Here is a 15,487-nt window from a genome sequence, read left to right on the forward strand (position 1 = left end):
AAGATACAAAAGGTCATTGCTAAAGAGGCTGGCTGTTCACAGAGCTCTGTGTCCAAGCACATTAATAGAGAGGTGAAGGGAAAGAAACAATGTGGTAGAAAAAAAAGTGTACAAGCAATAGGGATAACCGCAACCTGGAGAGGATTGCGAAACAAAACCCATTCCAAAATGTGGGGGAGAATCACAAAGAGTGGACTGCAGCTGGAGTCCGTGCTTCAAGAACCACCACGCTCAGAGGTATGCAAGACGAGGGGTTCAGCTGTCACATTCCTTGTGTCAAGCTACTCTTGAACAAGAGACGGCGTCAGAAGTGTCTCGCCTAGGACTGTTGCTGAGTGGTCCAAAGTTATGTTCTCTGATGAAAGTAAATTTTGCATTTCCTTTAGAAATCAATGTCCCAGAGTCTGGAGGAAGAGAGTAGAGGCACAGAATCCACGTTGCTTGAGTTCCAATGTCAAGTTTCCACAGTGATGGTTTGGGGTGCCATGTCATCTGCTGGTGTTGGTCCACTGTGTTTTCCGAGGTCCAAGGTCAACGCCGCTGTCTACCAGGAGATTTTAGAGCGCTTCTTGCTTCCTGCTTCCTGCTGCTGACCAACTTTATGGAGATGCCAATTTCATTTTCAAACAGGACTTGGCACCTGCACACAGTGCCCAAGCTACCAGTATCTGGTTTAAGGACCATGGTATCCCTGTTCTTAATTGGCCAGCAAACCCACCTGACCATAACCCCATAGAAAATCTATGGGGTATTGTGAAGAGGAAGATGTGATAAACCAGACCCAACAATTCAGAAAAGCTGAAGGCCACTATCAGAGCAACCTGGGCTCTCATAACACCTGAGCAGTGCCACAGACTGATCGACTCCAAGTCACGCCGCATTGCTGCAGTAATCCAGGCAAAAGGAGCCCCAGCTAAGTGTTGAGTGCTGTACATGCTCATACTTTTCATGTTCATACTTTTCATTTGGCCAACATTTCTAAAAATCATTTTTTATTGGTCTTAAGTAATATTTTAATTTTCTGAGATACTGAATTTGTGGTTTTCATTTATTGTCAGTCATAATAATCAACATTAAAAGAGATAAACATTTGAAATATATCAGTCCATGTGTAATGAATGAATATAATGTACAAGTTTCACTTTTTTGAATGGAATTACTGAAATAAATCAACTTTTTCATAATGTTCATATTTTATAACCAGCACCTGTATATAAAAGTGACTCTACTATAGCTATTTTTGTGTTAGCTAAAGTTGATTAGCTGTGGTGGCCACCTGTAATTGGGTTGACTTCAAAAGGTAACGAGTTGTAGATGTACATCCAATAATCACTTATGGGCAGTTTTATTAAAATCTATCCAGAGGTTCATAAAATATTTTGCCAACAGAAGCAACCACACGGAGGCGATTATATGATTGTCCACCTTTAACGGCAGCTAGAACCTGAGCTTCTGTAACATAAGATTTGATCCACAACCAGGATTTTTGGATTCAAGCGAATTGTGAAAACACAATCTTTTATTTTAATTTTGGACAGCTGGCTTTGAGTGCGCATGCTAACAGTATCACAAACGGTAATTTCTGACAAACAGCTTCATTCATCCCTAAACTAACTAATTCAAAAGGCTCTACACTAAATACAATATAAATAAACACAACAGAGTGAAAGAAACCAGACACATGCAGCACTGTTAAACGCTCAATTGCTTTTGTAAGTAATTAAAACCACAAAGTGCAATATGTCTGTGAGACGGCAGCTCTTTTACCATAACTGAATGAAGTGATTCACACGGAACAGCTCGGCAGTCACAACTCTACTGTTGCCAACAGTGCTGCCTCTTTGACCATTCACTGCTGCTCTGTTTACACCAGAGCCACATCCAGCTCCAGTGTTCCTCACGGAGCATTCTGTTGATGTTACTGCAGCGCGAGTGATAGCCTCCAGCGTTTTACAGAGCCTTCCATGCAGTAGGTGATGGACGAGGAGGTGGAGAGGGAGTGAACAAACAGACCCCGTGATCTCCATCACTTCAAAACGTATTTATTCAGCAGTATTTTAAAGGAATAGTCGGGGCAATTTTGAAGTTGTGTTTTCTTTTAACATATATCAATAGGCTCTTTCACAAAATGGTCACAAAGACCAGTCAGTCTTTAAGCTATCATTTATATATTACTGATGTGAAAGCATTTAAGCACTTCTGAAGTGCTTAAATCTCATTTCTTCTCACTGTATGTGATAAAGCTTCTCATTTCGGAGAACATGTCTTCTGACGTTAATCTCAGTCGGCTTCTCTTTGTTTCAGAGAAGGCTGAGCAGCCCAGTTCAAACCTCACACCCAGCATCACGATGACGAGAGCTGGCTGGTGCTTTATTCACCGCATGATCTCATGCCCCACTTCACAAGGGAATAAGTGACTGTCTTACTGAAATACTAAATGAGAATCAGGAAGCTCCTCCTAAAGCCAAACACAGGAAGTTCATGTATCACATCACACACTTTTCCCAGCCTTTCAACCATCTCTGTATTTCTTCTCCTTCTAAACATCTCTGCTTCCTTTAAGAGTTATAGTCCACTCTCACTTGAACACTTTGTTTCCACTTCGAGTTTTTACGCTTTCTCTTATTGTGTGAATGTTTATGAAGCATTCACCCTATTGTGATCCATTTTTCTTCCATATGTTTTTAGGCATCTTTCTCGTTCCACAATTTTCGGGCTATTTCAACAAATCTTATATCAAAATGTTCAGCTCGTTCATTCATTTGGTCTGGCCGAACTTCTTTCAGCTTCCTTGAGCAAATTTTAACTTTTTTCCAGCTACTTTCAGCTAATTTCATCAGTTTTTTTTTCAGCTGTTTTGTGCTCCTTTCAGATTCTTTCTGCTAACTACAACCTTTTTGTGCTTCTTCTAACTTCTTTCTGCCAATTTCAGTCTGTTATGCTCCTTTTAGCTTATTTCTGCAAGTTTCAGTTTTTTCTGCTATTTCAGCTACTATTAAGCTGTTTTATTATAATTTTAGCTTTTTCAGCTAATTCCACTTTTATTGCACTCGTTTAATTTTTTCAGCCTAATTCAGTAAAAATGTGCTTCCTTCTGGTAATTTTAGCATCATTGTTTTTTTTAGCTATTTTTCGGCTGGTTTTACGCTAAGTTCTGCTTTTTTCAGATAATTTCCAATTTTTGTGATAATTTCTGCTTCTTTCAGCCTAATTGGGCAACATGTTCTTTCTGCTTTTTAATGAAGCGTGTTCTACCTTTTCAGCTAGCTTTTTAGTACATTTTAGCTAATTTCAGCTGTTTTCAGATAAATTCAAGTTTTTCATGATAATTTTTGCTACTTTCAGCCAAATAAACTTCTTTCTGCTAATTTCAGCTTGTTATGCTTGTCTCAGCTTATTTCTGTTAGTTTCAGTTATTTCAGCTACTATTTAGCTGTTTTCATGCTAATTTTAGCTTGTTTTAGATAATTCCACTTTTGTTGCACTCATTAAAAAAAGCAGCTTATTCAGTAAAAATGTGCTTTCTCCACTTCCTACTGGTAATTTCAGATTCTTTCTGTTTTTTAAGCTACTTTTAATTTGGTTTTATGTTAATTTCATCTCTTTTTTTAGGTAATTTCCACTTTTTGTGCTCATTTCTGCTTCTTTCAGCCTAATTGGGCAAACATGTTCTTTCTGCTTTTTTCTGCTAATTTAAGCTTGTTCTACCTTTACAGCTAGCGTTTTAGCACATTTTAGCTAATTTCAGTTGTTTTCTGATAAATTCAAGTTTTTATGGTAATTTTTGCTACTTTCAGCCTAATTAACTTCTTTCTGCTCATTTCAGCTTGTTATGCTCGTTTCAGTTTATTTCTGCAAGATTCAGTTATTTCACCTACTATTTGATTGTTTTTATGCCAATATTAGCTTTTTCAGCTAATATCCACATTTTTTCCACTCGTTTCAACTTTTGTGTTCTTTCTACTTTCGCCTGCTGATTTGCACTTGTTCTACATTTTCAGCTACATGTCAGCATGTTGTTTTTGGTCATTTCAGCTGTTTGTTTAGCAAGTTCTTAAACATTCACACTGCATTTTCACAGGAAATACAATTTCTCTAGTTCTCTGTGTTTTCTGTTGAATGACCAATCGTGACAAAGGGCAGAACAAACCAACGTATTTTAAACATTATTACCGTACCTATGTATCATATTTTCAAGCATTTTCCCTTGTTCTTCGTCCTTCTCCAACTGTTTCCGCCGGGCCTCCTCTTCCTCTGCTCCCATTCCCTGGAGGAGCCATCGCTCACGCATGGCTTTGGACTGCGGAGGACACAAAGACATCAGCGCTTCAAGGGAGTCGTACGAGACGTACAAAGTCTGACAAGGCTGGGAAACTAATTAGCCGTTTAAAGTTGAACAACACTAAAAGAGAGAAAACATTTTGAAAAAAATTCCCACATACATTAAATATTTGATTGTGCCGTAAATTATTGTTGTTTTTGTTTATGATGGCATTCTTGCATCACATGTTGTTTGATATATTTTTTGATTTAAAGCGCTTCAAATGCAAGTGTGTTGAAGATGGGTTTCTTATCAGAAGGGGTGTTTTTCTGGACCATATCTTGGTTGTTTTCTTCCAGTTTTAGAAGCCAAATGTGAACTCACCCATTTCCTCTACAGGACAATTGTCTTAATTGTCAGCCTGGATGAGAATATTAGGCTTAACAAAAATACCTTGCCCTTAGGTCTCCGACTCCACAAAATGACCCCTTTTGTTAATGTATTTTTGTTAAAGGAAAACTAAATCTAAAACGTAGTATTCCTTGAATGAATGCATATGAGACATTACCTAACAAATACTCACTGAGACTATTATAAGATAAGATAACACACACTCTGATGCTACAAAATGGGCTCCAGTGATTCAGTAGATCTAGATTCATAAACATTTGAATGTGTTTATTATCCTAAGATTCACAATCTAAAGCAGGTGTGATAAAATCTTAGAACATTTTGACAGCAAGGGAGCCGGTCCTGCTGGATTTCTTTAACGTTTTATAAAACTGACTGCTGTTTATGTGACTAATGGCTCCATCTGTAGCTTCAGATTTGTTTTGTTACCACAACACTGTTGAGCACGAACACTTAACTTCACCTTTAGCTGTTTACACTCAAATTGTTTTTGGAGAGCTGACAATCAACAGTTAGAGGTTCTTCCACACACAGTAAAAAAAAGAAGCTGCCGAAACAATTCTGAAGCATTTTGCCAGCTGCTGCCAGAATGTGGCTGCTGCTGGGCTCAGCTGACACGAGCACAAATCTGCCATGGATTAAAAAAAATATATATATTTCAACAGCAAAATAGTAGCTACAAGCTCAAATGAGCAAAATACTTGAAAACTAAAACAGGCAAATTAGCTAAATGTAATAATTTAATTGGAAGCCAAGCGTTAAATGCAGCAAAATCTGTTTTTCTGTTTCTTCAGTTTATTGAGTTTATCCTATTCCTGTTTATTTTATGGTTTATTTTTTTGTCTTTTGGGTTTGGTTACTTGTGTATAATGTATAACACATTTTTTGCCCTATAGGTTGCAGTTTTTTTTAAAAATCATTTGCATGCCCTGCGACTTATACACCGAAGCAACATATTTATGGATTTTTTTCTCATAGTTATGAACCAATTTTTGGCTGAGATATGACCATTTTCATTCATTCTGACTGAAAATATTGAACACTACCATTGTCAGCTGCTAGATGGCACTCGAGGATATGGAATGCCGTTGTATCATGTAATAGGTAAAAGTGACTATTAATGACACAGAAAATACAGTAAGTATACGTGCTGTGTGTGAAATTGGTTCTCTTTATTTAACCCATCACACCTGGGATATACCCAGGTGGAGCAGTGGGCAGCTATGTATTTCCCCATCAGTTTAAATCCCTATACGTTTTTGTACTTGATCGTTATGTGTATTTGAGGTTTGTAAGTAGGTCTTGTTTCTGTTTCCCAGTCCTCCTTGTGCCACTATTTACCTATGGTCACTTTCCTCAGTGTTTTTTCCATTTCGTCTACCACCCTCACCTGTTCCTAATCAGTAATCATCCAAGGTGTTTTCTTTTCCCGCTTACTTCTGTTCTATTTATTCAGTCCAGTTCAGCATTATTTGGCCTCTGTGCCCCAAAGGTTTGTGTTTTTTATTGTAATCATTTGAAGTTTGTTGTATTACTTTGTTTTTGCTGCCATGGCAGCCATTTTGTTTTGTTTGTTGAAATAATTTTTTTTTAGTTTAACCTCTGAGTCTGTCTTCATCTGAGTATCATCCTTCACAAACCTTACATAGCTAAAAACTAAAATTAGAAAAGACAGTTACCAAAAGCAAAACACACGCTGAATGTAGCCAAACAGTAGCAAAGTCTAAAACGAGCGGAACAGTAGCAAAAAGCTAAATTTAGCCAAACCATAGCTAAAAGCTAAAATGAGCAAGACAGAAGCTAAAAGGTGCTCAAATACAAAAATACAGCAAAAACTGACAAAAAATAAATGTTTTTGTTAGAGTTCAATAGATAATGTCTTTATATTTCTTTTGTATTTTGTAAACATAACTTCTTTAAGGAGTATAAAAGTTACAAAAACTGAAAGTCATTGCAAACTATTCTTAACCAAGGTGAATGTTCGGATATAGGTATGGTTATAATAGCAGAAAGAATAAGCGGTTATGTAGAGCCATGTAGGAACGTGATGTTTGTATTATTATTGATTTTATATGTCAAGCAGTTATTTAATTTGATATTTGCTTAAAAACTATTCATCCAAGCGAAAATCTGTGTGATTTTCTTTAGTTCTTTTCAAGGGTGCACCAGTTACACGTAGATGGTGATGCGTATAAGACATTCAAAAAGTTTAAACAGGAATGCTGAGTCAGCATTCACACAACCTTCTAACTTCAGTCAGCAGGTATTTATACATTTGTTGGATGTATAGCAGTTTTCTAATGAGAAATAACCTTTTATGGGTGAAGTAAATAGAACTGAACACTTTTATGGGTGGGAGGCGGTTTGTGCCTTTCATCTGAAATGAAAGACAAACTTTAAGAATATCACAAAAACATCAGAACAAAGCATGAATTCTAAGGAATAAATCCACAATTTTTGAGGTAATTACGTCTCCACAGAGCGCTTGTTGAGACAAAGTTTTACTCCTGACTGTTGATGTTTACACAGCCCCAGACTCAGATCAACGCCTCCATTCTCAGAGGCTTGAATCCCACAGCCTTGAGCTTCTTATCAAATCTCTGGACTCCAGTCCCCGTTTCCTCTCCCAGGCTGCTGTGTCTCTGGAGAGCTCCCAACAAAGCCTTCTTCATGCTGCCATGCTGTGTGGTACTCAGAGGTAATGGCCATAAAATGGGACTGTGTTAGCAGATGTTGATTACATCTGGAATTCAAGCTTTTGCCAGAGTCCTATAGAAGAGAGCTAAACTGAGCAGCAGACTGGCTGCAAGGATCAGAAGAGGAGCAGTGCCTCAGACAGAGCTATAAATGTGTTTTACACCTGTTAACTGTACACTGCAAAGAGCAGAAAACTATAAAGACTGTAAACATGTTTTTTATTATTCTTAAGAATGTGTGCATGAAGGTTAGCTTGGTGTATTTTAGATCCAGTAACATTCAATTAATGTAACAGGCTGTAAATACTTAATTAATGACAAAGGTTAATGAGCTTACAAACCTTTTTATACATTAAAAGATTACTACTATATTTTAAATACAATTAAACTACTGTAATTTTCACTGTTAAGTCACAGTTTTTTGCATAAATTAGCATGCCTGTGACTTCTACAGCGAAACGACGTATATATGATTTTCTCATATTCATAACCCAATTTTTGACCGAGATTGACAATTTCATTCTTTCTGCCATGGAAAATATTGAACACTACCATTTTCAGCCACTAGAGGGCCCTCAAAATATATGGCAAGCCAAGTGTCTCATTAATAGGTAAAAGTAGCTATTAATGAGACACTTGGCTTGCCATACAGGTCACCTTCATCTCACTCCGGAACTCCATGAGCAAACGTCAAAACCGCTGTATTTCACCGCACCACAGGCGAAATGCAGCTGATTTGACCAATATAGTGCATTTATTAAGGAAAAGTTCAACTGAGACACAACTTTCCTATAATTTTGAGCAAACAAATAATTGTTTTTAAGTGTTAGTTTTGTTAAATTCTTGTTAAAGTCCTCCCGTTCACGCTCCCGCGGCTGCCATTTGGCAGCCAATCGATTTTTGGCTCAAAACGAGCCCACATTTCCGGGTTGTCAGCGGTGACGAACAATAGATGCGGCTTATACGGCAAAGCGACGTGTACGGCGGCAAGTACGGTACTAGAAGACATTTGAGATGTTAGTGGTAAATGTCTACTGGTTTTTTTTTTTTTGTTTTTTTTTAAGGAAAACATAAGCCAAAAAAAGTACATTCAAATATTTAAAGGATAAAATAAAGATGCATTTTAGTAATTAACTACAGCACTAATAACGTTGGCTGCATGTCAATTTGACATAATATTGTATGCGGAGTCAGTTTAAAGACTACAATATCATGAAAACTTGTTCATGATATTTGAACTTTTCCACATTTTTTTCTTGTTACAACCATAACCTTTGAAGTACTTCACATTATCATTGACCTGTATGGAGCGTTCCTTGGTGTTCGATGCCATTTGATCACGCAAATAAAAAAAAACACATTTGCTTCCACATCACAATACTACATAATTATGTGTTTGTTAATCTTATAAAATTCCAGTAAAATGCTTTGAATTATGTGGCTGTAAGTTGACAAAATGTGGAAAGGCTCCACGGGTTAGGATACTCTTTTTTTTTTTTTTTTTTTAAAGACACTGCAGCTCAGATAAACTTCTTGTACATTATCCTTGTTCAAACTGTGGACTGTAGAACAATAAAACTCTGGTACAACTGCTAAACCTTCATTACTGCTTGCATTTCACTAAATTTATTTTTCCCTGGCCTGAAACAACAGATGCACATGGCTTTCATTAACGTACCATGATCTATAAAAGAGCGTTAAACCCTGGAAAACACTGGTATGTGGAACTAAACCTCTTTGACAAAAGGTTGCATTGATGCAAAATCTGTTTACTGACTCTAATTAGTGATTGGAATGTGTTTTTAATACAATTATTAAAAGTTGGCCACCATACATACTCATAGCATTATGAGCCACCACAGATATGCCTTCACCCACCCTGAGTCTAAACAGCTTTAAGAGCTTCAAAATATTCCGAATAATTATTTTTTTAAAAGGAACGAAACAACCTTCTGTGTCATACAAGAAAAGCACAACTCATTAAGTAAATTTATAAAATGTACCTTAAAGTCTAGGACTTAAATTTTCCTTTACTCTATTAAAAATTGTGTAAAAATTATACACCATGTGTGATGAGACTACAGCTTCTCGTGCTAATTGTACTTTAAAACTTGCAACTTTCACGTGTTCTTCCAGTAACTAATAGTTTTTTATTCATCAGATCAGGTTAAAAAGCTCAATTTATCAGTTTTGTGTGGCTTTAAATATTAGTGGCTGTATTTGTGTTTGGATTAAAATGTTCTGAAAATGAAATAGAAGGTCCCATCCGTCTCAGCCAAGGGAAGCTCTGCTCTTACAGACCTGCACAATATAAGCAATAAAACGTGGACATTTGGATACTTGTCGGCCCAAGACTTCAGAAGATGATTAAACAAATCTGAAATAGTATGTAGGAATGGAAGAACACTCCAAAAAAGGGCTTATTGTGGATCGTTGAAAGCATGCTGTCTATTTCAAGGTCACCTTCAGAAGAAATAAAAGACTGTTAAGATTTGTATGCAAATGTGCTTATTAATCGCATCTTTGGAGCTTCGTTTGAGAACACTAATTTATTTTCTCGTCTAACCTTAACCTGAACTCTCCTCTCTTCCTCTGCATTGGCAACATTTGAATTTGATCCTAAACATAAAAACAATGCCCTCTCTCTTATCGCTCACATGCAATCCCTTGGTTTGTTTGTCTTTTATTGAGCTGAAAGAGTAAATCCAAGCCACGAATAAACACCAAACGGAGAACACGATGAGTTCACTGGATTTCAAGCTTTTTTCATATATGCCAGTTTAAACTCTGCTGCGGGAAAAGTTACTTTAGTTTGTTTCTACGCTGCCATTTTTCATGTATCACGTTCATGGAAACCTTGGATAACTTGGACATTTGCCGTAAGATAAACCTTTGTAATCAAGCAAAGCAAATAAGGATTTCTATCATACTTTTCTGACATAGAAGAAATATGCATGACCCTAAAATGCAGATATACAAACAAGTTGTGTTTTTTCGCTGTACAAGTCACAGTTTGTAGCATAAATTAGCATGCCTGTGACTTATACAGCCAAACAACATATTTATGTTTTTCCCCCATATTTATAACCCAATTTTTGACTGAGATCTGACGATTTCATTCATTCTGACATGAAAAATATTCAACACTACCATTTTCAGCCACTAGAGGGCCCTCAAGTAATATGGCAAGCCAAGTGTCTTATTAATAGGTAAAAGTGGCTATTAATGAGACACTTGAATTGCCATACTAAGCCACCTTCGTCTCGCTCCGGAACTCCTGGAGCAAACTTCAAATCAGCTGCATTTCGCCGTGCCGCCCAGACAAAATGCAGCTAATTTGACCATTAAAGTACATTTATTAAGGAAACGTTCAACTGAGACACACCTTTGATATGGTTTTGAGCAAACAAATAATTGTTTTTAGGTGATTATCTTGTTAAATTTCGAAGAAATGGACAACGCGGCCCCGCTTTTGCGAATCAACTTTTGAAATGCAGCTGATATGAGAGTCGAAGTGCATTTATTAAGGAAAAGATCAACTGAGACACAACTTTGATATAATTTCGAGCTAACAAATAATAGTTTTTGTGTTAATCTTATTAAATTCTTGTTAAAGTCCTCCCGTGCACACTCTTGCAGCTGCCATTTGGCAGCCAATAGATTTTTGGCACAACACCCCTCACATTTCCGGGTGGTCAGACTCAGCGGTGACATGTAACAAACCCGATGCGTCAGCGGTGACGCATCATAGATGTCACTTTTACCGCAAAGCGACATATTTATGTTTTTTTCCACTTTATTAGACATATTTGGACTGATGCAACTTATAAGGTGGTGTGACTTGTACGGCGGCTAGTACGGTAAGTTAAAAATATATTGACTGAAGACAGCTTGCAAAGCAAAGAGCAACACCAAACAGTTTTTGGTTACATTTATTCCTTTGAGGCCAAATGTGATTTCATTCTCAGTTCATTTTTAGTGTTATTGAGGACACCACTCACATACAATCTTCAAGCATGCAATACTTCAAGCAGGACCTTCCCCTAAAAGTCAAAACAACATAAAGACACAAAAAAACACTAACCTTAACATGTTGAAGCTGTAGCACCAAATCGTCAAGCTGACTTCGTTTGTCCTCAATTTCGGCTTGTCTTTTTCGCTTCTCCTATAACAAAAAAGGGGAAATATAATGAGCCAGCTACTTTAAAATGAACTGTTTAAAATATAAAACTTGTTTGGTATGGTTTATTCTTTGATGGATTCTGAAGAAAGTAAAATACAGCCAAGAGACAGGATTATGTGTGATGATGCTCTTGTGCTGATTGGATGTTTGAAAGTCTATTAAAATTATCTGCAAGACAGGATCATTGAGTGAAATTAGGGTTTACGTGAATTTTATTCATCAGTGGCAGACAACTCCAATAACTCTACTCAATAAATGCCCCAGTCCAGAGAAATTGGGACAAAAATGAGCTGTATGTGGACACTGAAAGGAAGTAAAGCATTGGAAAACCAGGAGGTCAGAGCTTATCAAGGCTTGAGATGAGTCAAGGTTCACTGGTTATATGGAGAGGCCTTGAAACCTTAGTTGGATCTTGATCTTGAGAGACGCATCCTTCATTTCATGGAAAAATAAGTAGAAGAGAAGCTGGATGTATGGTATATTATTAAAAAGACTTGAGGGACTGATGGGATGTGGATTCTTATCCATAAAACACTGAGAATGCCTGGAAACCTAAACAAAATGACATCCCAGAGCAAGCCTTCATGGGGCACAGGGGCAGGAGGTACTGAGACTGTGTACAGAGCAATGCTGTATTTCTCAGTCCTTTTCTGTGGGAGTAGAACAAGGGTTTCTGGGACATTTCCTGTTGGGTAAAAATAGCTCGCAGGGAAAACCCCCAAATGTGGATAAACTCTGGACCATGTTTAAGTGAAAGTACAGTAGGAGTGACTTGGCATAAAAAGGAGATCTGGACACAGTGAGAACAAAAATCATGAGAGGATCAAACTAAAACAACAGCTCTATTGCAGAATCTCATTTTACTTCAAATTCAGGTAAAAACTGAAAGAGAAAGAATGAACATGTTCTTCTTCATGAAGTGCCTTTATGAAAAATACTCAACACTAATTATGCTACCAGTTGTCAACTATCCCCTTCCAACAAGTTTGGGGGCCCACTCTGGGCTCTCAGATGAGTATGCAATCAAAAACATCATAAAACAACATTCAAGACGTAACTAATCAGACTACCTCAACTGTATGATTTATTTATTGTTTTTTTACACAAAAGTGTACCAATTCTGCTCCAAGCTCTCACTGGGAATCGTCGCTCCATGCTTCTTCTATTGGTTGCTCCCATCATCAGGGGTCGCCACAGCGAACTATCTTGCACAAATACTTGGCAATTGGTTTTACGCTGGATGCCCTTCCTGACACAACCACATCCCTCTGTGTGGAGCAGAGAGCTGCCATCTTGGGTGTCCAGGGGAGCAGATGGCCTTGTTCAAGGACCCAGAGTGGGGGCAAACCATGGTGGAGGTAGGTGTGGGTGTTTCACCTTACCCATCCACATTTTGATGTTGGTCTGGGGGTTCCAATTGACAACCTTTCGATCACAGACTTGCCTTATCTACTGTCTGTGCCCCCATGCTGTTTGAGCCTATAGCTCAAAGTAGGGGAAGCTATTTTTGCTTTTTGTTTCAGCTGTTTCATGCTGTCTGTTACTACCCTGAACATTTTAATATCATAGGTAAGGGGAAGAATAATAATTGAATGAATAATCGCTCCATGGGCGTTATGATGAGGCCAGTAAATCACAACAATTGTAAAAAGAAAAAAAAGTAGTCAACTCAAAACAGAATTGACCTTAACATTCTGTTGAGCAATATAAAACATTTCAGGACAAGACCACCTTTGGCAGAGTCTGGAAACTTTGACTTTATGCCAAGATTGGAAGCAATGCCAAGACTTTGGCACCTCATACCTTACTGGTGATCCTGCTCATCTATGGGGCACAACTATAGAGATTCATGTCACTGAAATATGTGCAGAAACCCCAGGTAGACTAAACTTAACAAGGTCCTCAGCAAAACTAAATGGTAAACAGGTGGTCCACTGGTTTATGGAAAAGACAGAAACTACAAATGCTCCACAGTTTGACTTGTTAGGTATTTTACTAATGGGCTTGGTCCATAATATGAAGACAACCAATAACTACTAGGAACTTCACCACATAACCAGACAGAAAAGAGAAAGTGTTGCTATGTTCTAGTTACAATTTCACCTCATACACTTCACATGGTCGACCCTTTTCAAGAGTCTTCATTTATATTTGGATAAACAACTACTTAGTAATTGGGGTGTAGCAAATGGGAAAAAAAATCTGCCTTGGTAGTAGTTTTGTTTCGGCTATGAATAAATAATGTGTTGTACTTTGGATGCATGCCTGCACCACCTTCCAGCTAAAGTACGATGTGTGGTGTGAGAAGTGTCATCTGGTGCCAGAAAATGAGTGCAGCAGAACTGAGGTGGTTCTTTGCACATACAGTAGAGAGCTGCTTTTTTCTGTCTTCCCTTCAAAGCAATCTTGACTAGATTAATTTTTAGAACTGGATCAAGGCTGAAAAAAACATCTGCAACAGAGCTGAGGTCATTTATGTCTTTTCCCCATCTCTCTGCTGCAAACATGCATGCACATCCACACACACACATACACCACAGCAACCTATAAAACAGCAGTTCCCATGGTTTGTGATGTACAGTCGGAGTCTTAAGTGCTATGGATGCCAGATGTCAGGGGATGTTGAGGGCATGTGGCTGAGGAGTGGGCAAAACATGCCTACAAATACATACATATGACATGTATAGAGAAAAAAAAACACAATTTAAAATGTGCAGTGCAGAACACACAGACACACACAAGTCCTCTATTCATGAAACTATTCTAAGGCGATGTGCGGCGTCAACATGTGAATAAACTTAACGTTATATTTAATTGATGCACTGTCAAAAAGTTATTAGCGGTACTTTATCATGAACACAAACACAGCACTCACTGGTGAAATCCAAGGTCTTAGAACAGTGATGAACAAGAAGAAGTGTGTGGTAGTTAATGATGAAATAACAGAAATAAAAAGGCCAAAAGCCTCTAGGAGTGTAACAGACTGCAGCAAAGCTAAACACAAAAAACTGACAAGGAGTAATCAACAGAATTTGAATCAGGTGTGAACAATCAACGGCAGTGGAAATAATCAATCCTTTGATTGGTACAAAGGAAATGGTTTTAAAATATAAAACAGGAAGTAAATAATCAGAACAAGAACGCCACGAGACATTAAATCCAAATAGATGTTTTACTTTCAGCCGCTCGTTTCTGCAGGTATCATCATAGCGGATGAACTTACACAAACAACATTTGGTAACTGTTTTACACCAGATGCCACTCCTGATACTACCTGGGTTTGAACCTGTAGCCTCATGTTTACAACACCGCTGCACTGACCACTGAGCTGCAACCAAAATCCAAGCTTCATTATAATTTTTTTTTATTTTTTAAATCACATTAAACCAATGAAACCACTGGATCATGTATTCATGCTATGCATTCATTTTTATGTTTTATTGTCAAACTTGCTATAGGTTTAATGTATAGCAGAGTTTCTTTATTGTCATTCACACCACATGTGGTGCATGTGGTGCAACGGGATTGTGTACTCAGGGTCCCAGTTACATCCCACAATAAAATGTAAAAGAAAAACCGTAATAAGATCTAAGATATAAACTAAGAAAAACATAAACTAAAAATATGCTAAGCACTAATAGCATAAAAACAATAAAAACAATACACCGAACAGCAGCACGAACACGAGTCTGTGTGAGCAGATGAGTACGAATGAACACAGCAACATGATGGGATTTTTCATTGTGATTATCCTGCTTAGATATTCATGAATCTAACAGCCTCAGGGTAGAAGCTGTTCCTCAGTCTAGTGGTTCTACACTCAATGCCTCCTAACCTCCTTCCTGAGGGGAGCGTGGCAAAAAGTACGTGAGCTGAGTGAGTGGGGTCCTTCATGATGCAGGTGTCTCTCTTCCTGCATCTAGATGTGTAGATGTC

General features: G+C 37.8%; 1 protein-coding gene across 2 annotated transcripts in view; it reads right to left on the minus strand.

Annotated features, from left to right (window-relative positions):
• palm2akap2 (palm2 and akap2 fusion) overlaps positions 1–15,487 on the minus strand; it is a gene marked incomplete at its 5' end in the record, with an annotated part of 52,513 nt that overhangs the window by 25,357 nt on the left and 11,669 nt on the right. For both annotated transcript variants that reach the window (XM_037692119.1, XM_037692118.1), the window contains 2 exon segments: positions 4,179–4,300; positions 11,453–11,533. In XM_037692119.1, coding sequence (XP_037548047.1) covers positions 4,179–4,300; positions 11,453–11,533 — 203 coding nt within the window.

Source organism: Nematolebias whitei, chromosome 18 (assembly GCF_014905685.2).
Source record: "Nematolebias whitei isolate Nwh7 chromosome 18, NemWhi1, whole genome shotgun sequence".
Classification (NCBI taxonomy): Eukaryota; Metazoa; Chordata; class Actinopteri; order Cyprinodontiformes; family Rivulidae; genus Nematolebias; species Nematolebias whitei.